Below are 26854 nucleotides of genomic sequence, written 5' to 3' on the forward strand. Positions count from 1 at the left end.
CACTCCAGCCTAGTCAACAGAGTGAGACTCCGTCTTAAAAAAACATAAAAATAAAAATAAAAAGGTTGTAGCAATTTATTCTATTAGAAATGGTCCATGCATAGGCGATATAGAGAGACCCTGTCTCTACCCAAAATTTCAAACAAAAAATTTAGTCAGGTATAGTGGCCCACACCTGTGGTCCCAATTACTTGGGAGGCTGAGATGGGAAGATCATTTGAACCCAAGAGGCTGAGGCTTCAGTGAACCATGATCATGTCACTGCACTCCAGCCTGGGTCACAGAGTGATACCTTGTCTCTAAAAAACAAAAAAGAAAGAAAGAAATGGTCATGAGAATACACATTAACTCATAGTGTAGCCAATATTAGATATGACCTATCGATCATGTTAATTTGCGTAGGATCTGATAATCTAGAACTATCTACCAGTGTTGTTTAGTTTGTATTTTCTGATAATTGATTTGACTACATTTTGTGTATTAGCTATTTGTGTCTACTCTGAATTGCATGTTTCTATTATTTTGCTTTTCCATATGGCTATTTAGGGGCTCTTATGTGTTACACATTTTTACTTTGGGTATGTTGTAAATTTTGCTATTTTTTTTTTCTGGACTAACTTTTGCCTTTTGATTTGATTTGTGTGTATTTCATTGCACATAGTTTTTACTTTCGTAGAGTAAATCTATCACTGTCTTGATAGATATGGAATCTGAAATTTGTTGCATGTAAGAACTCTTTCCCCACTCTGCAAAGCATTATGAAATGTATTATATTCTATTATAAATTATTTAAATTATTTATAAAATGCCATTATGGTTTTGAGGGGTATTTTATGTTTATTCTTCAATGTAACTGGAATTTATTTTAATAAAAAAGAGACCAAAATGAATTTTTCGTTCCAATGAATAAGCAATTATGCCCACTATTTGTCGAATAATCTTTTTTTCCTGCTGACTTGAATGCCACATGAATTCTATATTTATTCCATATATATACCTATATATATGCACACATACACACATATAGATTTAATATACTTTGCTCTCTCTGACCTCTATTCTGTTATTTTTACCTCCCCTAGTCTATTTTTTGTGTCAATATGACACAATTTTAATTATTGGACTCTCATAGAGTGTTTTAAAACCTATCAGGCCAATTTCTCTCCATTTGTTCATTTTCAAAATTGTATTGCCTATTCTCTCACATTTTTAAATCTAGATGAATGTTAGAGTCAACTCATCAAGTTTGATACAGAATCTTGTCGGATATTGAAATTTTAGATTAATGTGTGTGGTAGAGTCAAGGTGGTGCCACTCAGGTCCCCATCAAGAGGACTTCAGCCCATCTACAGAGAGTGAGGGCAGATGTTGTCTCCAGCTATCCACTCCTCAAGGCTGTTTCCACAGCTATTGCTGGAGCTGAGAGGTATAAAAAACAGACCATTTGGACCCAATATAGGACCTTTCAGAGCTCCAGAGCTCCCTTCAGGGCCTCTTGCCAGGTTGGCCAAGACTTTGTGGGGCCTCCATCACTGTTCAGCTTCATCCTTGGCCCAGTCCTCTTCTTCACCCTTCCCTTCACATTTGCTGATCACAGACAAAGACCTTGCATCCCAAATTCTGTCTCAGTGTCTGCTTCTGGAGGAGCTGAATATGTGGAAATTTGGAAAGCACTGATATATTTACATTATTGGCACTCAGTGGCTAATGTGTGGATATCGTTCTTGAGAATAGTTCATCCTTATCCTCATAAAACCGTTCATCCTTAATCCTCATAAAACCAAGTCCCATGAAGCGAGTCTGTAATCACTGTTTGTTTATTAACTCCCAGAATGCACACCACCATGAGGGAAAACCAGCATAGTACCAGAAACAGAGTTCAAACAGATGTCAAGCTGGTAATATCCCTGAATGAAGTGGACCTTAGGAAGACAGTGGGGCGGGGGAGGAAAGTAGAGCAAATGGGAGAGAATCTGCTTTGAGTAGAGATGGGACACTCAGCTTCAGCCTTTCCCTGCCATGTGGACACTTGGGCCCAGGGAGGTTCCTCCCCCAGTTTTATTTTTTCCAAGGGAATACTATATATCAATGTATTACATACTATTTCTGGTTGCCTGATCTAGAATATGCACAAACATATTTCCAACCATTTTTTTTTCCTAGAAGGAATAAGGTTTCTGAAACAGAGAAAAAAACATTGCTGTATTGAATATGTATTAAACCTTAATTTATCCTTAACAATTTGCCTGTTTTCAAAGTCATGAGATATGAGATGACAATATATTACCAAGGCCAATTGTCTGCTGCTAGGTTCATCAACTTTCAAATACAAGCAGATCAAAATGCATGCCCTCCGTGAGACACGGAAGACATTTGAGCCAGGTTTTTGTCCCAAACCAAAAATTATATGATTCCTTCTTCCCTAGGGAAGAATAGAGAAGGCAAATGAGAGAGAAGCCAAAAAGTTATTGGATGCCCCTTGCACAGAGAGAAATATTACACTGGAAAATAAGTGTTATGCATTGTATTAATGCAATTATACTCTTTGATATTTTAGAAAATAATGATATGCTTAAACCCAGACAGTATCAGAACAGCTAACTTTCACATTCTGTATTTAAGTATTATAAGTAGTAAAATATTTACATTATTTTATTTTATAAGAAAGAACAATAATTGTATAGTTCTTGGTGTCATCATGGAGTCTTTTCTCCAGAAGAATACAAGCTCTACTCTAATTTATCATTTATTCATTCATACATTTTTATCTGCTATAATCATTTATAATGTAAAATGACAGAAAATAATGTTATTTCTTATAGAAAAATGGAAACAATACATATTTAGCTCTTTTACCATATTACTGCCTTCTATGGACCAAGCCAGTTATATTTGTTAGGGCGGGGGTTGAATGGTAGCTATGAACTGAATATTTGTGTCCCTCCAAAATGTATGTGTTGAGACCCTAGTTCCCAATGCAATGGCATTTGATAATAGGGCATTTGGGAGAAAACTAGATCATGAGGGTGGGGCCTTCATGATAGGACCAGTGCCCTTATTAGAATAAACACTAGAGAGCTGGCTTCTTCTCTCTTCCTCTCCACCTTCTGAGGGTATAAACAGAAAGAGGACCCTCACCAGGAGCTGAATCAGCAGGCAGCTTTGATCTTGGACTTTCCAGCCTCTAGAATGGTGAGGAATAGATTTCTGGTATTTAAGCCACCCAGTCTATGTTATCCTGTAGCAGCCTGGACTGACTGAGACAATGGTACAACAAATAGATTCACACAGGTAACAAGTCAATATAATAGATTATTTTCCCTTTCTGTAAAAGTCCAGGGTAGTTCCAAGTGAAATAAATGTGCACAGATGGGGAAGAGGTAACTCAGTTTTATATACTGATGCAGAAACTAGTGGAAGGACACTATGCCATCTTCAGTATGTGGCTGCCTAAGTTGCCTAGGGTGGGAGCTGAGGGAGCCCACCCTAGTCAGCCTGGAGAGGTCGAAGTCACTACAGAGCCCGTCTAAGTGGTTTCCATAGACCGGGCTGGCATGGATGCTCATCTTTTCTATTAACATTTTAAATTCGGTCAAGGGCCACATCCAAGTGTGATTCTGGAAATGCAATTCAGTGGTATACACAGAGAGAAGAGAAAAAATGGATTTTAAAAAAGGATTAGTCTCTGATCTCTTTCAGGTCTAAACTACTGTTACACAGCCAATGTAATAACCACCTAGCAGATCAGTCCTGCAGTCTGTGCTCCCTAACCAGTCCCACACTGAGGGCTGAGGGACACTATGGAACAGCATCCTTGTACAAACAGCATTCTTAGGAAGACGGGAAAATATTTTATTTAACCATTGCCATCTCCCTCTTTGTTGTGCTCATTCTCATCAAGTCTTCTACCTTTTCTGGATAGCAGATGACCTTGTATCTTTCTGTTTGGGGATAATTAAGAACATAGGACAGAAACTCACCTAATATTCTGCCTCATTCTCAACAAAATTCTTCGTATCTTTATCCTTTGCTCTTTCTTTCCAACTTCAGATGATATAAAGCCATTTGTCCACCTCAAGACCAACTCTTTTACCTGTGTTCAGTTTTATAAAGTATCAAATGCATTAAATTTAATTTTATTTAGTATTAACAAAAATCTTGAAAGTGAAGGGAATAAAATTGGAGAACTTGCCGAATTTCAAATGTCTTTTATTTAAAAGCAAAAGATTAAGAATACCCCAGTAAAGTGTATACAGGATGTATTAAGACATCTAAGAAGTAAGTAGGACCAAAATCAACCAATATTTGTTTTGGCTCAAAAAGTTTATCACAAGTTTCAGTGCTTTGCTGTCATCAATAGTAAAGTAACTACAAGACTTATAAAATGCGTATTTATATTATGGTGATAGTAGAAATAGTTTATGAAACTGTTTATAAAAAATGAAAAACACAATGATAATAGTAAAGAAAAATAAAAAGTGTATCATCAGAATTCAACTAGGAGACAAAAACTACACAGTAATTGGAATGGGAAAAGTTTGAAGTAAAGAACTATTAACTCTAAACAAGAAAATCTAAAAAGCAGTAAAAAGAATCCTAAACATTTCCCTAAGATAGGGGGAGATTGCTCAAAAGAGAAATACATATAGCGAAGGTGAGAGTCCCTTCCTCAAGGCTGGGATCCAACCTCAGGAGACAAATGTGGTTGTGACCCACTGGATGGCAGAGATGTTTTCTAGGTTCCCTGGGACACACCTGGTTCATAGTCCCTAAAAAAGCAAAAAAAAAAAAAAAAAAAAAAAAAAAAAAAAAATCCCTTTCGGGTTCCATTGAAATAGGATGGAAGTGCACACTACAAATGACTCACAAACATCTTGCTGGAAGCTGCACAATAAGAGTAAGAAGTAGGTGGTAAAAAGAACCAGGAAGAGAGGACCTTATTCCTGCAGTGTCTCTCCATCACCCTCTGCTTACAAAGCTTAACATCGTACCAGCTATATAGAAAAACTATGTAAAGGGCCCAGCTAGATTTTTATACAGCAGGCAATGAAGGGTAACTTTTGGAGCTGAGAAGGTGTACATTGATCATTTTAAGCTATATATAACTCTCTTTCTTACCTAGTCATTTCTATGTGAACATATGTGCTTAACTTTCCAAATAGATAAATTTCATCAATTCTCATAAATATTGCAGCAATCATATGGTAAAGGAAATGAGCATATTCAGGAAATGAGACTACTTTGGTAATGTATATAAGATGCTTAATATAGCATTTGGGCCTACGGGTTTCCTAGATATCCAAATCATATTTCCCTGAAATGGTTGGTAAAATGGCTCTACTCTTTTAACTACACATTATCTCTTGTTTGTTTTTTTTTGTTTGTTTGAAGGGATGAGGGAAGGGCAGGCAGTTGAAGTACCCCATATTTCATGAATTTTATTTTTTCTGATTTATTTTTCCTTTTGCAGTTTGTTTTAGTTTATGGAAATGATATCCCTTTGGATATCTATGAATATCTATGAGAATGAGAAGCAACCCCAAATTTTGTGAGGACTGAAGCTTATATAGATGGAAGAGGGATGTTTTTAACAAAAAAAAAAATACAAAATTATGAATTCTGTGAGCCATATGAAAATACCCTGCTAAAGTAAAAGTATATCCCATCCAAGTCCTTCTTAGACAAATCCCCAAAATTCCCATAGCCATTCCAGTAACCCCAAAGCAAGGAGAAGCAGGATGGAAAGTAATTTAGAGTAGGAAAAGGTATCACTCTCCACTGACCACAGTCAAAATAGCCTACTTTTACAAATTTTACCAAATTGTATGACCACACACAAACACATTAGTAGGGTCTGTCACCTCATCTTAGAGTAGCTTTAACATGTGTGTGACCACTAAAGTTAAGCTTCATTAGTTTCACATTCAATCCACCTCTGGCAATCAATATAACTATAATTTATTAAAGATCTTTTCTGTTCTTACCTATTTTATTTAATTTCCTTTTATTCATAACATTAGTTTTCATCAAATGTTTGGTGATTCTTGGTCTTCTACCCACACTTATTAATAAATATGTCAATCAGTTAAGGAAGGGGTAATGAATATCCTCTTTAGTAGATCCATAAACTCTTAAACTTCACCTATGACTTTGGTTTTTATAGATAAGTAAAATGTTTTCCACAGTGCCTGCATATAAACTCCACAATGCCTACATAATCTGGCTCTTGTCTCTCTCCCTGACCTCACCTTTATGATATTTGTGACCCGTATGGTTCCCCAACACATCAAGTGCATTTTATCTCAGAAAATTTAAATTCCCCAAATATCTAAAATATTCCCTCAAGTATTTGCATAGTTGACTATTCATTGTTTATATCCCATCTCACCTTCTTAGATTTAGTGAATGATGCATTGATAAAGCAGAAAGAAAAAACTATGAGAAGTCATCAGAAAATAAAGTGGCCAATCAATTCTTGGCCTTACTATTTCTTGTACTAATTTTTCTTCATTTTTATGCATTGACTTGTCTTACTTTCCTTTCCAAACCACTCTGATGAAGTTCTTCAGTGGTATAATTTTTAAAATTCTATATATTTATTTGAAAAGAATCTACACATTCAAATAAAAATGATGTAAACTTCTTTAAAAGATTCCACCAAACAATATTTGAAATGGATTATGTTTTCCAGAACTAGATAATCTTAATCTTATTTTTTAGCTTCATAACATCCCTACCTTTGTGTCTTTCCCTGGCAAACTTTATACCCTCATGTTGAAGTTTGTATTGCAGGCTACCCTCTCCTCATCCTCCAGTTTTTCAATCCATACCTTGCTTATTGCCTGTCGCAATATTTGATGACAGAAACTTGCCTCTCTTACATACAATAATTTGAATTTCAGATCTTTGAAGCATGATCCTGGAGTCTGGGAGGAGGCAGGGGTTTCTAGGGACTTATATGTAAGATACTGGGTTGATAGGTTTCAGTAAACAAGAGTGGGATGGTTTGGAATCTGAACAATGTGATTGGCATTTGAAGGCTATGAGAAGTCAAGAAAAGTTTAGAGTAGGACAAACATGTGGAACAAACATGTGAATTCTAGTCTCAGAAAAAGTCTAGAGGATCCTCAGGCAAACAGACCATTTTGAGAGAATTAAACTCATGGCTATCTAATGATCTCCAAAGTTATTTCAGACCTCTGTATCATTTTCTTCATAGTCTTCTTATTGTGAAGGAAAAGCATATGTTTACCAATGAAACAGTAAGTCTATATGTGTAATCTCTGACAAACAGGTGTCAAACCCCAAGGGAATGAGGAGGATGGGCAAAATAATGCCTCTGCTAGCAATGTATAATCTTCTAGTCTCAGAGCAGGCTCCTTGCAGCTGTTTGAATACTTATGAGTTTTGCCACATCTGAGTAGCACTTGAACATCATACCTTATAGTTCTTAAGGTGAAGGTTGGGTTAAGTTGATGCTACCAACTTCAACATTGATATAAATAATTATATCCATTATATAAGCTCAAAGATAAGTGGGGTTGCCATCTTTTATTCATGACCATAGCCTGATCACTGGTCACCATGGCTGGTATTATAACAAGCATTCAAGAAATATTTATTCAGTGAATGAAATAAAGTAGTTTAATACGTTAGCTTTATATTCAAGTAAAAATTTCTTAACTATTAAAATTAAAAAATGTGAATTTTTTTTGAAGTGTTATGAGTAACACCTTTCAAGGACCCTTGTGAGAAAATACTGTTAGAGTATGGAGGCACAAGTGCCCAGTGGGATGGGACATTTTAACTTACTACCAAGTCTCTCTCTCTTTTTTCCCTTTCCTTAATAAATGTGATATCATATGGTATATTCACAAAGAAAGACAAAATTTTAGATTAATGAATTCTTTAAAACAAAATACCTCCAGAAGGCAACAATAGTTACCCTAAGTAAAATCAACAAGCAGAATCAATTTAAAAGACAACTTACTATTTGACTCTAGCAAATTGATTTGTTCCTCATTGAAACCAGCTAGAAGATCGATAAGAAATTATTAATGACAAAGATTTTAGCAAGCATAACGTCCCCTACACTGATCTGTACTACCTATGAAGTTCATTGTATTGCAGAGAAAAATACTGCTTTTTTAGTGATGAGTATATATACCTAAGTTCGATGGGTCACTTCCATTCAGGCTACATGGAACTGCATAGTGATTAAAATGTCTTTGAGTATCTGTATATGATGAATAGCAAACTAATAAAAATTAATTTAAATAAGAGTCTATGTTGCATTGGTTGTGTTTTCAATTCAGATAAGCCTGGTTTGAATTTCCACAATCAATTACTATTGTGCATTACCTTGGGAAAGTTTTCTAAACCTCAGCATCTTTACCCAGAAAATGAACATATTCATAGGGGATAAGATAAGAATTGAATAAGATGTTTTAAAAACTTAGTTCAGTGTTTTGCATAAAGTAAGAAATAAATTGTAGTGGTCATTATTATTGTTATTGTTAGTCTTACTATTATAATGAATTATAAACCCATAAATAGTGATACTTATGGTATCATTGTATGCATTTTGTGAACTAAAATTATTCCTGATTGGTTTTATCTCATGCTCCGAGTGTGTTTCATTCTTGTTAAAATTCTCACACATTTCTAATGTGTGTCACCTTGCTATATTTGCACATTAATTACTATTGCTTTATATGGATAAAAAACAGGGTTTAAATAAATATATAGATATAAAACTCCCTAAATAATACTCACATGTATGACATGTATGTTTAACAATTCTGGCATATAAAGTGTCCCAGGGTCTCACCCAATATTTGTTTCATATAATGAGAGAGAAGAGCAGAAAATACAATCTCAAAAAAATATATAAATCAATTAGAATCAAAGCTTTACAAGTATACTGAGTTTGGCCTGTTATGCCCAGAACAGTGCTTGGTATGCAGGTGGACTTCAGTTAGCATTTGTTGAATAAATACATAAATGAAATAAATGAACATTTTCTAATAGTTTTATGTGCAGAGCAATTGGCCAGGCACTTTGTAGAATACAAGATTTATAGCAAATAAATGTAGCTTCTCTTTCTGGAACTCACCATGTAAGTAGAGAGGATAAATTCCCAAAGAAATAACTATTATAAGACAGATGGCATTGTAATGAAGACCCTAGCACAATACTGTGTATCAAGGTAGTGGGGGTGTTTGAGGAGTGTACATTAATTCCAACTGGGGAAAAACATGACACAATCCTAATACTGTTATCAACAATTCAGAGCACTTGACACTAATTTCTAAGCAACATTTAGAATAATTTAAATATAAGCCTGCTCTCATGAAAAATATTGGCCTCCTAAAATGAGCGATGGGCACCAATCACAAGGAGCTAATTTAACCAAAAGCTGGGACTTTTATTTCACATCACTCTTTACCCTGAAGTACCTGAAAGTCATTTTGATGAGGAGGGTTATGAAGTGGTACATTCTTGTGTTTGGCCCTGTGGATGAAATGTTTATTTCTGGGGGAAATGATGCAATTTCCAATGTATGGGACAGAGTTGATTCTCTAATATAGCTTTCTCAGTACCAGCTTCATATTCTAATCCCCTAGGGGTTTCTGGGAAAGAAAGAAGAAAAGAGAAAAAGGTGGAGGAGAAAAAGAAGAAAAAGTTGTCTAGCCCTAACCCCAGACTAATAAAATCATAACCTCTGAAAGAGGGGCCCAGGCATCGGCATTAAATAAAAATCTCCCAAGAATGTAATGTGTTGCCATGATTGAAAGCCTACATTGGTCTAAGACAATGCATCTCAAACTTTGCTGGGCATAAGAATCACCTATATGGCTTGCTGAAACAGGATCCATGAGCCTCAGCCCTAAAGATCTATCGGGGATAAAGGTAAGGTTTTCCATTCTAACAAGTCCCAAGATAATGCTATGCTGTTGGTCTCTGAAGTAGGCTTTGAGTGGCAGTGCTTTAGGCAATGGCTACCAAAGGCTCCCTAAGTATAGGCAGAGAAGTGAGTTGCCAAGGAGTTGCTGCTCAAAGGGTGATCTATGGACAGGCAGCATCAGCATCTCCTGAGATCTTGCTAGAAATTCCTACTCTCAAACTTTTCTAAATCAGAACCTGTATGCCAACAAGATCCTCAGGTGGTAAAAATGTACATTCAAGTTTGAGAAGCACTGCTTTAATACTCAAATTTGATTCCATATTGGACTCATCTAGTAGATTTTTTTTTAAACTACCAGCACCTGTGTACTGCTCCAGGCAGCCTTCTGGACATTGGGAGTTTTTAAGAACTGACCAAGCGATTTTTTTTTTTTTTCACGGCAAGATTTGAGAAAACCACCACTCTACAAGGCATGAGGTGAGGTGATGTTATGCAAAATTTTCTCTAAAGTTATGTTCTTCTGATCTCCTGGTTTGTCACATTGCCTGACATTCTAATAGATACTCACTCAGGCATGTTAATAATAATCTTCTCAAATACAAATCACTATAGGATGAACATTGTTTTATCAGTCATTCACATCATTGTGTCAACATAATTTAATTAGAATCTGAGATCACAGAGCTGGAATAAAACGAGTTGTAATGGGGGTTGGGAGAATGGAAAAGACCAATAATTTCAAATATTGGGGAGCTTTTTTTCATGGCCTGAGATGGATGGAAGGTTGGACTGTTGATGGTGGTGGGGTGGTGATAGGTTAGTTCTTGTTCAACCAAAACGTAGAGTAGCACACTGAGCATTTGAGTAGCTGGAAGGGTGGGACTAAACAATGAGAATAAATTTATTTCTTTTTATGAAATGAACATGGAAATAATTGGTGAGGAATTATGAAATTATAATTAATTATGTTGAGATAGGATATAAGAGTATGTAAGTGGTTGATGAAGTAGCCATTAGAAATTATTAGAAGTCTCTGCATTATTTTATGAGCATTTTTTGTAAACTGACTGAGCTCCAGAATCTTGTCAGATATATACCATGCTCAATGATATTTTAGATATTGATATCCTAGCAACACTATACATACTGACTTGCTCCTGACTTAAGCCAGGTTAACTCTAAAAGTATGACTGAATAAATGAATGTGCTAAGTAGTACCCCTCCAATAAATATCTTGCCTACATACACAGGTCTAGGACTGCCAGCATTTTCTCTTTCATGCCACCAGCACACCTTCGATGCACTCTGAGTCATTTAACTGGAATTAGGTACATATGGAAGAAAGAGAAGCATCAATGTTCCTCTTACCTAATGGGTCACCTTGAGGGAGAAGCCAAGTAGTGATTAAGGACAACTGGGGGTCACATAATAAATTAGAAAGTCTAGACCCTCAATACTCACCAGTGTTAGTCTTCTACAATACATGCAATCTCATGGTCAACTGCAGAAGTTGAAAAATGTTGTATTTTTCTTTGAAAAAGTTATTATTTTGTTTCTTGATTAAAAAATACCAGTAACGACAAAGTCAACTAATTTAAACTATTGCTTTTATTAGAATTACACGGGAGCACAAATAAATAAGCACAAAAAGTATTGTAAAATATTGTCAATGCACTAAAGAAAACAATTTATTTTCAAACAACAACTGGTTACTTCAGTAGTATCAAAGTACATTTATAATTACATGTTACCTAAAAAAATCAAGTACAAAAATTAAAAGACATTAAAACATCAGTGTTTATATTATTATGTATATAGAAATGGCTAATAACACATGAGTAGAGAAATCTGTTATCTAATGCTTATTTGCACAATTTTTCAGGCACATACCTGACATTTCTAATGAATTATGAAAAATGCAATATGACATTCAAATTTTTAGATATGGTAAACATGTTATATTGGAATGGATGTTAAATGGTTTTCTTTAAAAACCCTGTCTTTTAAAAATGTAGTGCCATTATCCACTAAAAAACATATTATTTTATATCATCTTCTCATAGCTATTTGTTTCAATTGTCTGAAAGAGCAAGAAAGTAAACATACAACTGCTAAATACGTAAACACATTTTTAGTGCAAGATAACAAGACCTGTGACTTTACTGTGCTTTGCTTTTTATAATCACAGTGCACTTTACACAAGTTGCTACACTATAAATGTTAACTTAAGGAGTTCCAATCAAAAGAAGTGCATACTAAACATTTTCATATATATTATATACAGTATGTATACTGTACGTGGGTGTATACATGTGTAAATGTAGACGCTTTTAGGGTGGGCAAACCCAGTTATATTTGGGAACAATTGAACACTTCAAAAGAATTTTCACGTATGTTTGGTTGAGATAAATCCAACAGCATTTCTTTAAAAAAAATTTCCCTTAAATTTGAAATTTCATAATATTTAAAGGGAAATGTAATCAGACATTTTTTCCATATTACACACATTTTGCTGCAATGTAATTGACCCAAATATCAAAGAGTTTTAAATCATCCAAACCCCAAGTCATAATGTTCAAGTCCAACATGGCAAAGTGTGTTATCCTTTTAATGATTTACATAGACAGCAGTACATATTATATAAGCACACATCGAGGCTTACACACAAACATATTCTATACTTAGACATTAAGTTTAGTATGTTTAGAATTTTACCTTGACTATACACTTGATCTGAAAAAAAGAGAAGTGTGTTAACACAATTGTATATCTTCTTAAAAACAATTGACTTTATTTTGAAAATATTGATGATTGCATAATTAAGCTCCTTGAAGGGTGGGACGACATCTTTTTCAATGTTTAACACCCAGTGCTTTAGAATTTTTTAATGCCTGATACATAAGTTGCTCAATAATGGATTAATAACAAATTGTCCACATTCTACAATTAGCTGTCTATTTTGCATACATGGAGGATGTAGCGACATAATGTTAAATGCTATAGGTACCATTTTTCTTTTTTCCCACTTAAGTTTGGGACACAGTGAATTATGAATTGCTATCTATTCTACTTCTATTTATTTGCAAGTGTGAATTACCTCTCATCTCTGATTACTTACTGCTTACATCGTAGGAATCGTTTCTCAATTTCACATGTGAGTGTGGTTATTTTACAAGCTCTTCTACTTTAGGAAACTGACTTGTCTTAATATGGAAGTGATATTAAAATTGCATTTGTATGTGCATTGTGTTGATATCTTAATTAGTTAAAACAATAACCCAATAGCTTTGTTTAGTTTTATTGACGTAGTCACTAAATTTGCTCAAAAGAATCAAACTAAATTCCATGTATAGGCAAGACCTGCAACAAAATGTAGTAATAAAAACCTTCTTTTATTCTCTAGAAGCATTCAAAGACAATTTTGTCACTACTTTGGAAAGTAAAGTTGTATCTAGTTGTCTACAGACAATTGGCATGTGCTTGAATATATAATACTTTAAAACTACAAATTTTAATCTCCAGATGTTTTACTTTCCTAATTATTTTACATGAGTGGGTATTAACCTTCATTTACACAAATCCATCACATTTGATGCCAAGCTTGCTTCAGTAGCATAAACATGGGAGAGATGCGGGCGCTGTTTATGTAAAAGATTACTCTTATACCTCAGAGGATGCTGGCATCTGCGATCAAAAAAAATGCAGATTTTTATATTTTCCTTTCATCAATTCTAAAGAAATTTATATCTTCTCTGCTGAGTGTTTCACATGTAAAAGCATCTTGTGACATCCAATAAAATTCTGTTTCTATGAAATTTGCTGTGAGAGGACCATTTTTCGTAAGTATGAGCTCTTTCAACCTGATAACCATGCCATGAGATTATTTGTTCTTTGGCACTGCTAGAAATATGAGCTTCATCATAGCATAGTGTTCTGGCTATCTGTAGGCTATCTTCTGACCGAATTAATATGTTGAAGTATCCTGGTTGATTACTGCCAGAGAGTCCGCTTATTTTTCTCTATATACTAATGACCTCCTTTTCTCCATTTAGAGAAACACTACACAAAAAGGAAATTGATTATGGAATGATCATTGCCACAACAGACAATTGTATAGGCACAGAATAACAGTTCTTGAGTTAAATCTCAGTGAAGCCACTTTTCCAGATCTTTCAGGCGCTTTCCACTTAAGTAGAGATTTGCGGAAATAAATGAAAATGGTTGCCTAAAGTCAAATTTTCAAACAAGTTACCGCCTCAGAAAATAATGCATTTGAAAAAGGAGTGCATGAAACCTAGCCCTAGCGTGAGTTTGATAGAACAAATGGGAATGGTTTAATCCAACACAGATCATGTCAGTACTTTTGTTTCCTTCTTGACAAATGGCCAACATTAAATAAACCTTCTGCCTAAATCAGAGTGATAGGGGAAAGACAGGCATCTGAAAAACACATTTGCATCTCCCCACAGAAAGATGTTCCCTAAATATAAATGTTAAGGGAGGGTTAATCATCACCATACTGAGCCTGAATATGTACGTTTCACAGAAATGCTGAGAATTAGTATCTTGTATCTGACTGATAGGCTTGAGTATATGTGGTCATAATAACTTAAATCAGGATAACAACTGGGGTCATAAACACATTTTATTTCCATTCTGATTTTATCTGAACACATTTTCATCACCCTTAGATTTGTGCTCCATAGATTGTTGGGTTTGAAACATAATCTATAGCTGGTGAAACATGCTGGTGGGTTTTATCTAAGCTACTTAAGATCCCTTTGTAATTTCCTGCATTTGTGATCCCGGTTTTCTACCACCTCAATTACACAAGCAGAACCTGCAACTTCAGTAAGCATTTTCTGTATACAGTTCTCCCACTGAGTATTCTTTCGTGTACACACACACTCACACACACACACACGCACGCACACAGACACCCCAACCGTACACTGCTCCCACTTACCTTTTTCCTTATTCTTTCAGAATTCGAATTGGACATCAAAATACACATTAATTATAAAATATTAGAAAATCATGTTATAACATTGAAAAGGCTTTTGAAGGAAACTATTACTGATAAAGCATCACTAGGTTTGTAGCAATATAGATTACAAAAATTCTCTAACTCCTGTTATATTTGGTTTTATTGAGCAGCACTGAACTATTGCTGTCAATACCCTTACAAGAAAAACTGCTATAACAATAACTTCAAAAACACACCTTTTCTCTCAGAAATATAATACTAAATTGATTGTTAACAAAGAACCACATACTATCAATTTTAGGAGGCATAAATAGTAATTTAAATATACAAAATATATGCGATAGTTTCTTTTTTATTCATTCGTGGCAATATTTATATTCAACTAACAAGTTCTTCTTAAAAGATATATATGATTTTTTTAACTTAAATTTCACCACCACATAAAATTGAATCCACCCCATCCCTCATCCCCTGCATTTCCTGTTTCTTTCTTGAAACAAAATAAAATTAAAAATGGCCATAATTCTTTGGTCATGGTGTCATAATCAGTGAGAATGGGTGTGATGATCACATACAGAAGATTATGACCCAGAAATGTGGTGATAACCAGTTTGAAAAAATTAACAAGAAATACATATTTTATTAATGGATCTAAACTTTTAGAAAGATTGGCATTTAGTGCATTAAAATATGTAAACTGGTCTAGTTGAATGTTTCTCATTTTCTTGGGGAAACAAGCACGCACATGAAAAGTTACTTAAATATAGTGATTAAGGTGGCTATAATGCCACTGGTCCCACTTTCTTGAAAGCAGTCATGCTCTTGAGCTATTAATTCCTTGTTCCTTCCATTGTCACAGTGAACCCTGGTCTCCTCCCATCAGATCAATGATGCAAGGACACATGTCCCTCAAGTCATTTCTGAAGGAAATGTTTTCTCTGGGATGTCCAATATATCCTAGTAACTTTCTCTGGAGTCTGACTAACCATTGCTTAGTTATTACTAAGTCAGACTAATGGTTAGTCTAACCATTGCCAGAGGATACTAAAGAGAAATTCTTATAAAGCCAATGTAGCAAAAATATTGTTGTCAATGTAACTTGGACGTCCAAATTAAGCATCACATTTGCATTCATTTCCTGTCAAACCCTTGAAACTTAAAAAGCACAGATGCTCTTAACAAATATGGTATTCAACTTCTATGTTACTAGCACCAGATCATATATTATGTGATTGAACATGATTTATACTTGTGAGCTCTTGTACAGAAACCAGATGTGGGCAAGGGAAAAAAAAAACATTTTAAATGCAAAAATTAATAATAAAAGGCATCAAGGGATTACATATAAAAGAGATAACAAACCAGTTAATACCGAAATGATATCATATAGTAAACTCTTGATATTTCTGTAATTTATATACGTATAATGTGTATTATTTCAGGTGTCACCCATAAACTAGTAAAATATTTACATTTTAATATCTTCTGGATTCAAAATAATCCGGGATAAATAAGTGCGCCTTCATTGCAAGGGCATATGCATTTTATCTTGAACTTGCCACGAATAGGCACAGCTTCCCATGGCATTCCACTCCCACAGAAAAGATATGTAACAGTTCATTGTCATAGGACCGAGTCGACCTCCCTCTTCATATTAAGAAATGTGGAGCTCACACCATCCTGCGCACACTCATATGGCAGTATCCCAGAATACCGTTTGCTGTTTAGAATAGGGTGGAGGGCTGTACTTCTTGGCACCTGCATTCTTCTTCCAGCTGGGCAAGATAGGCATGCTATCCTGTTTGCAAAGGCCCTTTTCCGTTTTCTGTCTAGCCTTTATTTCCTTGCACAAGCAACGCTTTTTCTCAATCATCTCAAGCATTGTATGGTCTCCATGAAACCACTGCATGCATGCCACCTAGCAAAAAAGAAAGAGTGAATACAGAAGAAAAAAATGGAATGAAAGCATATTTCTTTTGCACTGTGCTAGTAGTTTCATAGAACAATGTCAGCTGTTTCTATATCTCTTCTAAAATTCTTTTTTGTTTGTTTTGTTTTGTTTTAGACAAGGTCTCACTCTGCCACCCAGGCTAGAGTACGATGATGCAATCACAGCTCACAGCAGCCTCGACCTCCTGGGCTCAAGTGATCCTCCCATCTCAGTCACCCCAGTAGCTGGGACTACAGACGCATACCAACATGCCCAGCTAATTTTTTTTTTTTATTTTTGATAGAGATGAGGTCTCTCTATATTACCCAGCGTGGTCTCAAACTCATGGGGTCAAGCAATCCTCCTGCCTCAGCCTCCCAAAATGCTGGGATTACAGATGTGAGCTACTATGCCCAGTCTAAAAACTCTTAAGATAAATTAAGAGATAACTCTTACAAAACAAAACTGAAAGAATGGAAACCATATACAAACTTTGTACTTAAATTAGTAAACATCGTGATATTTAACAACAATTTGGGCATGAATATTTTTCAATATGTTCTAAAAGTTCATGATATGAAAGTTAAATCTTTTACACTTTTAAGCAATTTTCCAAATATTTACCTGTAACTTTATGTTGGCTCCATTGTCTCATTGGTTCCCATATTTTTAAACTCAATAATTGGAATTACATTTCAGTGAGGTCTAATATGAATGTGATATGTTTTAAAGATTTTAATGAACATTGTTTTATTCTTGAAATAATTTTTAAACACTTAGGTTTATTTATAAAGAGAATGTAGTAGAATATTTTTATTTTTATTTTTTTTTATTAATTTTTTTTTTTTTTTGAGACGGAGTCTCGCTCTGTAGCCCGGGCTGGAGTGCAGTGGCCGGATCTCAGCTCACTGCAAGCCCCGCCTCCCAGGTTTACGCCATTCTCCTGCCTCAGCCTCCCGAGTAGCTGGGACTACAGGCGCCCGCCACCTCGCCCGGCTAGTTTTTTGTATTTTTTAGTAGAGACGGGGTTTCACGGTGTTCGCCAGGATGGTCTCGATCTCCTGACCTCGTGATCCACCCGTCTCGGCCTCCCAAAGTGCTGGGATTACAGGCTTGAGCCACCGCGCCCGGCCAGTAGAATATTTTTAATAATTCATCTCATCAAAATGATTTTAAGTGCACACCATACACTTAGAATGTAAATGCTTAAATATTTCTTCTGCAAAGAAGTTTTTGCTATAGTTTTTGATGCTTCAGCAAATCTCTACATTAGAATCATTGGTCCCTATAGTCACAATGACAAGGATCCTAATCAACTTCAAAAACTTGGAAAAATAGATTCATGAGGTCAAGTTGGTTACCAGGAGAAAGTTCGGTGTGGACTATATATTGATACATACACACACATATGTACATATTACTGGACAAGTAACCACTGCTTCCAATTATATGTGGCACCATGTCTACCAGTAACTGTTCTTTGGAACAGAGCTAGCGTGTTGAGTCTGTCACACAAGGGCGGCAATAAAATTGGGCCCATGAGCTCAGCTAGGTTGTGGAAGCTTCCACATAATTGTTTAAGCAAATCTACTCCATGACTTGAAGCATTAAAATAGTGCACTTGAAGTCACTGAACTTGCTGTTACAATTTTAGTGTGATAATTACAGCAAATACTTACATAATGCTTACTCTATATCAGATTTCATGCTAACTACTTTGTATAGTTTAATTCATCTATTCCTTATCAAAATGCCCTGAAGTTTTACCATTTATTAACCCATAGTGATGAATAAAATGAGACTTAAAGTGATTTGGTAACTCTCCCAAAGTTACAGAGCCAACAAATGGCAGAGTCAAGATTTGAACCCAAGAGTTTATACCCAATACCCACATTTTTAACAGCTACACTATGCTGCCTCTCAATGTATGTATACATAGAACTGAAAGAATTGGGAGCATGGATTAGTACTCCCTATGCATATTAACACTCTATGCATAGATGAGGAAGTTACATATCTAGTCTAAAACCAGGCAGGTAGATTTTGGTGTGAACAAAGCTAAATCAAATTCTCACAATTCTTAATCATTTAGGGAGAGGGCAGGTCCTAGACCTAGAAAACATGGATTTAAATCCTCATGTGTCAAATTTCCATTGGTCACTGGGCTTCCTGGCTTCTTTATCCGAATGAGTGAATTGATAAATTTGGTGTGAGGTTTAAATAGGATAATGAAGGTCAATTCATTTTAAAAAACAGTAAAGCATTGCCTAAGTCTCAGTATTCTAACACTGATGAATACCTAGCAGTTTTCCATACCTACACTCTGCCAGGCATGTGCAAAGAGCTCTATTTTATGTTAAATCCTCCAAGCCACACTGAAAGAATTTATCTACGTGCTACAATTACAAAACTAAGTCTCAGAAAGTTTAAGAAACTGGGTCATGGTCATAGCTAATAAATGATACAGACCTATATCAAACTCAGGTCTGTCTGACTCCAAAGTTGATATTCTTTCTATTATATTATGCTCCATCACCTGAATTTTACTTATAAATTACAATTATAGTTATTGTTATTTGTATTACTGTTTCCAGATGCTATTCAAAAATACAACTATATTTGTGGCTTTATCAGTGAATAAAAACTGCTTATTAAATAATTAAATCAAAGTTACTAGCTTGGACTTGGAGCCCAGAAGATGATACTTTCAGATAAATATCTAGCTTGTGCCTAATTTGATAGAAAGTTCCCTGAAAAGATGGGCTGTATTTTATGCCTTTTAGTGTCCTCTAGTTCCTAGCTCAGGACCATAGACATAAGCATTCACTTTTTAAACAAAATTTTAGGTGTTTGTTGAGTTAATCTAATGAATAAGTTTGTGTTCCAACAGGAGATTGTCAAAGTGGCTCAGAAATTTTTCAAAAGACTTACAATATTTCATAACATGATAATCTGTGCAATAAAAATGCAGTAACTCTATTTTGGTGAAAATGCAAGAAAAATTTATTGAGTGACTACAAACTGTCATAATGAAATTTATAACACAGAATTCCCAGAGGACAGGCTTCAAATCTCACTCGTCTCGGTGGTCCCAACATGTAGAACAGAGTCCTAGGCTTTCAATAAAAGTTTTATCAGTTAAATAGAAGCTGCCATCATAGAACAGTTTTTGTTGTCTCTCAAAAAAATAAAATAAAATCCAGATAATCTTCTTAGTAAAATATTCTGGGTTCTATACATTTCAACATCATTGCAAAACCTCCAAACTTCTTTAAGGCCCAATATTTCTTACAGCATCACTTCTATTTTTTTTTTATTAAATTTATCTATTTATTTACTTGTCTACACAAACATTAAGTCATGTGTTACTTAATTCCCTTTAATATTTTTATGGCATAAATTGGTACGTGCAACTGAAAAATAATTTTTCTGGATTCCTTTGACAACAGGGTCACCGATATATTTCATAGTTGCATAACATTTCATATATGTATATACAGCGTACTGTATTATCCATAAAATATGTATTCTGTGTCACACAGAAATGCATGCTACAGAGGTGTGTAAATTTATTAAGAATACATTTCTTAAAACTCTAAAGAATAGAGGAATAAGAATAAAAATTATAAAGCTTGGCGTTTTATTATTTAGATTTTTCTTTTACATTAAATAGTTATATGTCAACTTGATGGATAGAATGGTCTGAAATACTAGGAAAAGAAAATTACTCTATAATATTTAACTCATCTTTTGGAGACATGAGCAGTGAATGAGAAAGTGTTGCCCAATACATAAAATTCCATGAAGAAAGCATTGCCCAATACATGAAAGATGGCTAGGTATAAGACGATAATTCAAACTCAGGTTGCTGGAAGATTGTCAATTCAAAATATAAACATATATTTAAAAAGATCTTAACAAACATATAGATTCTAGAAAATATCTTCTTATTTAATATCTGCTATCAATTTGTTTCCACTTAAACTCCCCCAAAAATATTTCTGTTAAGATGTGATAAATAAACATAGAATATAATTATATTGTAGGAAGATATATCTGCTTCCCACATTTATTTTTAAATATCACATGTTTTGGTGCATAGTCTTTTTAATTCTCAAAATCGAACTTCAATGTTATTACTGTAGCCATCTGCATCATTGAATCACCCCCAAAATATACCTAAATATTATTTTTTGCTGATAGTGAGATGTCATGGTTTCATTCATTGTTTTGGATATAATAAATAGCATGTTTAGCAAATACATGAAGTATGTTAAGAACACTACTCATAAAAAATTGCATCGCTTTTCTATTTTCTTTTATCACAAAATTCTTCATATTCTTAAAAGAATAAAAAAAAGACATGTAAAATCCCATTCCACCTCTCTCTGGAACTGAAAGAACTCTGGGAATTAACTATTACAACAAATTTGAAACCAAGCCCAGTAAACAAATTATTCTAATTTAGTTATTTAATTCAATGGCCTTATTTCTTATCTTTAATCCAAAGGCATTTATTATACTGTTTATCCCATGAAGAAAAGAAAAAATGTATACATTAGTAGGTAAGTACACATCAAAAGATAACAGTAGGACAATTGTTCAATTAGTATGAACACATATCTCTAGGACAAGATTTTTATACCAGCATGATTCAACAGAAGCAATATCCTTGGATAATAAGTTCATGAAAATAAAATCAAGTGAAGCTTCCTGTCCAGGAGGTAAAATTTCAATCTCTACCCCTTTTATGTAGGCTACACACAGTGACTTCTTCCTAAAAAGTACAGTTTGGAAAGCGAGGAGGGAAGTAACTATACATTGGAGGAACCCAGTGTTATGGTCTGAACGTTTGTGCCCCCTTAAAATTCTTATGTTGGGATCCTGACCTCCAAGGTGATGGTACTAAAAGGTGGGACCTCCTCAAGGTGATTGGGAGGTGCATGGGACTAGGACTCTTATACAATAAACCCAAGAGAGCTCTTCCACCCCTTCAGCCATGGTGCCAAAACAGCAAGAAGTCAACAGTCTGCAACCAGGAAGAGTGTCTTCACCAGATCATAACCATGCTGTCACCCCGCTCTTGGACTTCTCAGTTTCCAGAACTGTGAAAAATAACTAACTGTTGTAGTCTATAGTGTTCTGTTCTAGCACCCCAAACGGACAACACACCTGGCAAACATCGCCCCCAACAGGTGATCAACAGTAGTAAATTATACTGGCAGTATGTATCCTTGGTATAATGTGATGAGACCAGAGGCACTTTTACCCCCGCCATCTTCCTCCTCAAAACCCGTAACTCCACTCTAATCATGAGAAAACACCAGAGAAACCCGAATTGAGAGACAGTCTACAAAATACCATACCAGTACTCCCCAAAGCTGCCAAGGTCATCCAAAATAGGGAAAGTCTGAGAAACTGTCACAGCCTAGAGAAGGGTAAGGAGACCCAAAGACCAAGTGTAATTAATTTACATGCTATCCTGGAAGGGACTCTGGAGCAGGAAAAGAACATTGGATTAAAAACTAAGGGAACTGGAATACAGTATGGATTTAAGCTGATAATGATGCTATCAATATTGGTTCATTAGTCATGACACATGAACCATGATAATGTAAGATATTAACAATGGGGGAAAAATGGGTGTGGAATATGTGGGGACACACTGTGTACTCTTTGGAACTCTTCTGTAAATTAAAAACACTATTTTAAAATTAAAAATATATATGTACACACACATGTTTGTGTACACATGTTTGTGTGTGTGTGTGTGTATGCTTAAAGATCAAGTGAAGAGACTATATTCTTTTCAAATCTTGATTTTAACTGTATCTTTCATTCTTTAAAAGGAAGCAACATGGTATAATGGAAAGAACTAAATGACTTGATTGGGATCCTGATCATTGTGTGACATTGAAAAGTCATGAATATCTCTGAATTTCCTAAATACTGTATATTGAATGGATATTGGTACATAATTCATACATACATAGTATATAAATTTATATATGCTTCACATATACATCTTATGGATATTGTACTGTGTGTATATATATAAAAAACATATTGTTACACACTTCACACTTTACGTGGTTGTAGAAGGCAGAGAGCTAAAGCATATAAATGGAGAAGGCCCCATATATTATAACCATCTCATCTAATGATCCTTCAATGCATGAGGAGTAACATAAATGAGAAAGAACCTTTAGTTCACTTCAATAATTACTTTCTCTAGGAAATAAAATTAATTACTTCCTGAGATTAAGAGTATATTTTCTCCAAAGAACAAAGTAATATCAATGCAGTGCAATAATAAATCTCCATAATATGTATTTAAAATATCCCATTTTCCAAAGTAGATAAATCATCAAGAGAAAAAAAAATACCCTGAAATAAGCACTTGGAGCATTTCAATATTGAAAATGATACCAAAATAAAACCGATACAAGCATGCATATCTCCACTGATTTTGATTTTTGTGCCTCATTAGTTAGCATGGGAAAACAATAATCTATCAAAGGCCTAGGAGACACAGCACAATGCCAGGCAAGTGCCTTGTTAACCTTGGAATTAATTTCAGCTGCGAGTCTTGAGCCTTGTGAGAGTAAAATTTAATTTCTTGAACAATAGGCACAGCAATCAATACTAATTTTCAGATGATCTGGGGCAACATTGTCAGTCCTGTGTTGCTGTTTCTGAGCCAACCTCTCCAACTTGCATTGCCTGTTTTGTGAGAAATTGTCATTTCCTGCATAAGGAGTGTAAGTTTAACCTTACTGAAAAGGAAGCTGGAGTTCTCAAAGTTCTCTGGATTTTCTCTTTAAGGGAAGTTTCTCCGGGAGACCATGGATAGCATTGGTGAGGGAACAAGGAAGAGAAGGCATGAAATCCAGTGTGACTCAAGAACGGGAGCCAACATCTTCAGAAATTATGGGAGGTCGCGACTTGCCTGCAACTGTGCTCGCCCTGTCTTTAGGAGCCATGAAGTCGGCCAGGGTTGTTATTGCTTTCATTGAAAATGTTCTTCCTTTCCCATGTAGTGGGCAAAGAGGTTGATTTTTGAATTATAAAAACATACAGGAAAAAATAAGCATGTAAATACTATGGCTTTTTTACATGTATCTTCAAGATAATGGATAGGGGTCGGCAATCTACAACCCACTGGCCAAATACAGCCCACTGCCTGTTTTTGTACTGTCCATGAGCAATAATTTGTTTTCATATTTTTAAATAGTTAAAAAACTAAAATGAAGTATATTTCATGACACATGGACATTACATGTAATTCAAATGGTGGTGTATACAAATCAAGATTTGGGGCACACAGATTGACCTATTTGTTGATGTACAAGGTAGAATTGAGTAGCTGGGATAGAGACCACAGCCTCATAGAGTTGAAAATATTTACAACCTGCCCCTTTACAGGGGGAAAAAAAAGCACTCACTCCTGAACTATTATGTAAGATGAAAAATAATAAAATTATAACTAACCATCTTGCTATGATGCATAAACTATCTGAAAAGGTCAAATAAATACTATGCTAGACCTGTAAAAAGTGGGAAAATAATTTTAATTAAACATCTAAAAACTCGTTAAATTTCCACTTACCTGAACCTTGGTTAATGGTTTTTGGAACAAACTACTGTTGCCCTAACATCACACTCTTTCCTAAACGTGTTTTCAACTAAGTAAATGATCATTTGATCCTTAAAATAAGTCTCTATTAGAATTGTCTGATAGAAGGCAGAAAAAGATAATGTTAGTATTGGTGCTATATAAACAACTATAAAACAAAATCAAGAGTATTGATTCACACGGGCTTACGATATTTTTCATATTGAGTTGGGCCCATTAGATAAACCAGAAATGATGAAACCTAGATTTGAAATCAGTTATAGAAATTAATTTAGAAAAATTCTCTATTCTATATATGTCAATTACATATTTTATAATTCCATCATTAGAAGGAAAAGCAGTATGTTAGAATTAAAGAGATAAACTGATAAAATTGTATAGATAAGAGATTTAATACTAAGTCAACTCTTTTTAATAACCCTGCAGAGGTTGTTTAGTTGCCTGTGATGTGTTACTGTGGTGACTTAACCTGAAAAATATAAGTTTAATTTGAGAACTTTCCCCCTAGTTTTAGTGAATTTATTTCAACTATATTTCGGAAGGTATGGGTCAACTTGACATAATTTAGACAACAACATAGCCCTCAATAAATCTTTTGAAATTGATATAACACAGAGCTGAAAGGATTATGATTTTCTGCATTTGTCAGCATATTCAGTAATAAAATTGCTTCCTTAGTTATCAAATCACAAGTCTTTCAAATGATCATCACACAGAAAAAAAGCATTTTTTAATGAGCATATTTGACCCATGTATCTGTTATAAAATAATTGATATTTTGGAAACATATAGAGGCAACACTACTTCTCAGAATATTTTACACAAAATGTTTAAAAGGAACAGTAAAATAATTCATATGGATTTACAATTAATTATAGATACCATTTATGCCACTTTAAAAAGTATAAATTCAATGCTAGGAACATGATTCTGCACTAAATAATTTTCCCCCTTTTTATGAAGGCCAAATGAAGCTATTTGAACAGATAATCTAAGTGAGTAATACCAAAATAGTAGGGACTTTTCAATCCACCGTGGTCGGAATTTGATTTTAGGCTGTCTGGATGACGTTGTATAAGTTACTCATTCGGCTTTCTTGAATAACATGACAATTAGGGATTATATATAAAATGTACCTAACTTTCAGACTTTAATATTATTTGAAATAATATGCACCTTTGTCATAGCTTTAGGTTTTTCCATAGTCTTTCTCCTGTATTTTTTTCCATCTTTAACTCTAATCTACTGATCAGGTATTTCTTTAATTGTCCCCTTATAATTTTCCCTCATTTATCAGCACTGATGACTCAGAACGTATGTTTTATGAAAAAATTATTAGGCAAGTCTACACCTGAAGCATGTACTGGAATTGCAGTGTTTATTTCCCACATCTAAATTTAGTTTTGAGATATAGATATATTGATAAAATGAGAACCATGTCTTGATTTCAGAGTTGCTTTTGAATGCAAAGTCATGGGTATACATTAACTCCTGCTCTTCTTCTAGATCTAAAAATCACCCTTGATGTACAGTCTCTGATCAACTGCCAGGCACATAATAACAAACATCACATGTTGATATTTGAAGTTATATATATTTATTGTTATGTATCTGGGCTTGCTTTCCTTACCAATTACATAAAAGTCACTCATCAAGAAGATTTAAAAGTTATAAATGAATAAGACTTATAATTATGTGATTATAAAGAAAAATAGTTTCAAATTAACATCTATTGCTCATTCAAAACATCTAATGCTTCAATTTTACAGTGATATCCTTTAAGCAAGACCCATTTCACAAATTACTTTCAGGGATGAAAGTTGGTTTCAACTACCATGCTGAACAGTGACAATTATAACTTATTTCAAGCTCCTAATACAATGCATATCCCTTTTTAAATATGTATGTGTGTGTTTGATGTTCTATTTTCAAGCTGGGCACAGTGGCTCACGCCTGTAATCCCAGTATTTTGGGAGGCTGAGGTGAGCGCATCACTTGAGGTCAGGAGTTCGAGACCAGCATGGCCAACATGGCAAAACCCCATCTCTACTAAAAATACAAAAATTAGCCAGGCTTGGTGGTGCATGCCTGTAATCCCAGCTACTAGGGAGGCTGAGGCAGGAGAAGCACTTGAACCCTAGAGGCAGAAGTTGCAATGAGCCAAGATCGCACCACTGCACTCCACTCTGGGTGACAGAGAGAGGCTCCACCTCAAAAAAAAAAAAAGTTGATTTTCTATTTTCTGAAGAGACAGTATAAGATGAATAAAATTGATAAGATGACCTGGTTTTTATCACTTAATTGTATGTGAGATCAAAACAAGTTACTTAACCTTTCATTTTTTTTACCTGTAACATGAAAATAATAAAACCTCAGGTTTCTTGAGAAGAAGAA

The 26854-nt window shown here is 34.7% G+C and overlaps 2 protein-coding genes across 2 annotated transcripts in view; one reads left to right on the forward strand and one right to left on the reverse strand.

Annotated features, from left to right (window-relative positions):
- The window catches only part of DOCK10 (dedicator of cytokinesis 10), a 1376581-nt gene that overhangs the window by 414391 nt on the left and 935336 nt on the right, over positions 1 to 26854 (forward strand). The gene's annotated exons all lie outside the window — the stretch shown is intronic.
- Positions 15588 to 26854, reverse strand: part of NYAP2 (neuronal tyrosine-phosphorylated phosphoinositide-3-kinase adaptor 2) — a 296478-nt gene continuing 285211 nt past the window's right edge. Inside the window, exon 8 of the mRNA XM_050752152.1 lies at positions 15588 to 16812. Coding sequence (XP_050608109.1) covers positions 16585 to 16812 — 228 coding nt within the window. The 3' untranslated portion in view covers positions 15588 to 16584. The remainder of the gene's footprint in view (positions 16813 to 26854) is intronic.

The sequence above is a fragment of the Macaca thibetana genome, chromosome 12 (genome assembly GCF_024542745.1).
Source record: "Macaca thibetana thibetana isolate TM-01 chromosome 12, ASM2454274v1, whole genome shotgun sequence".
Taxonomy (NCBI): Eukaryota; Metazoa; Chordata; class Mammalia; order Primates; family Cercopithecidae; genus Macaca; species Macaca thibetana.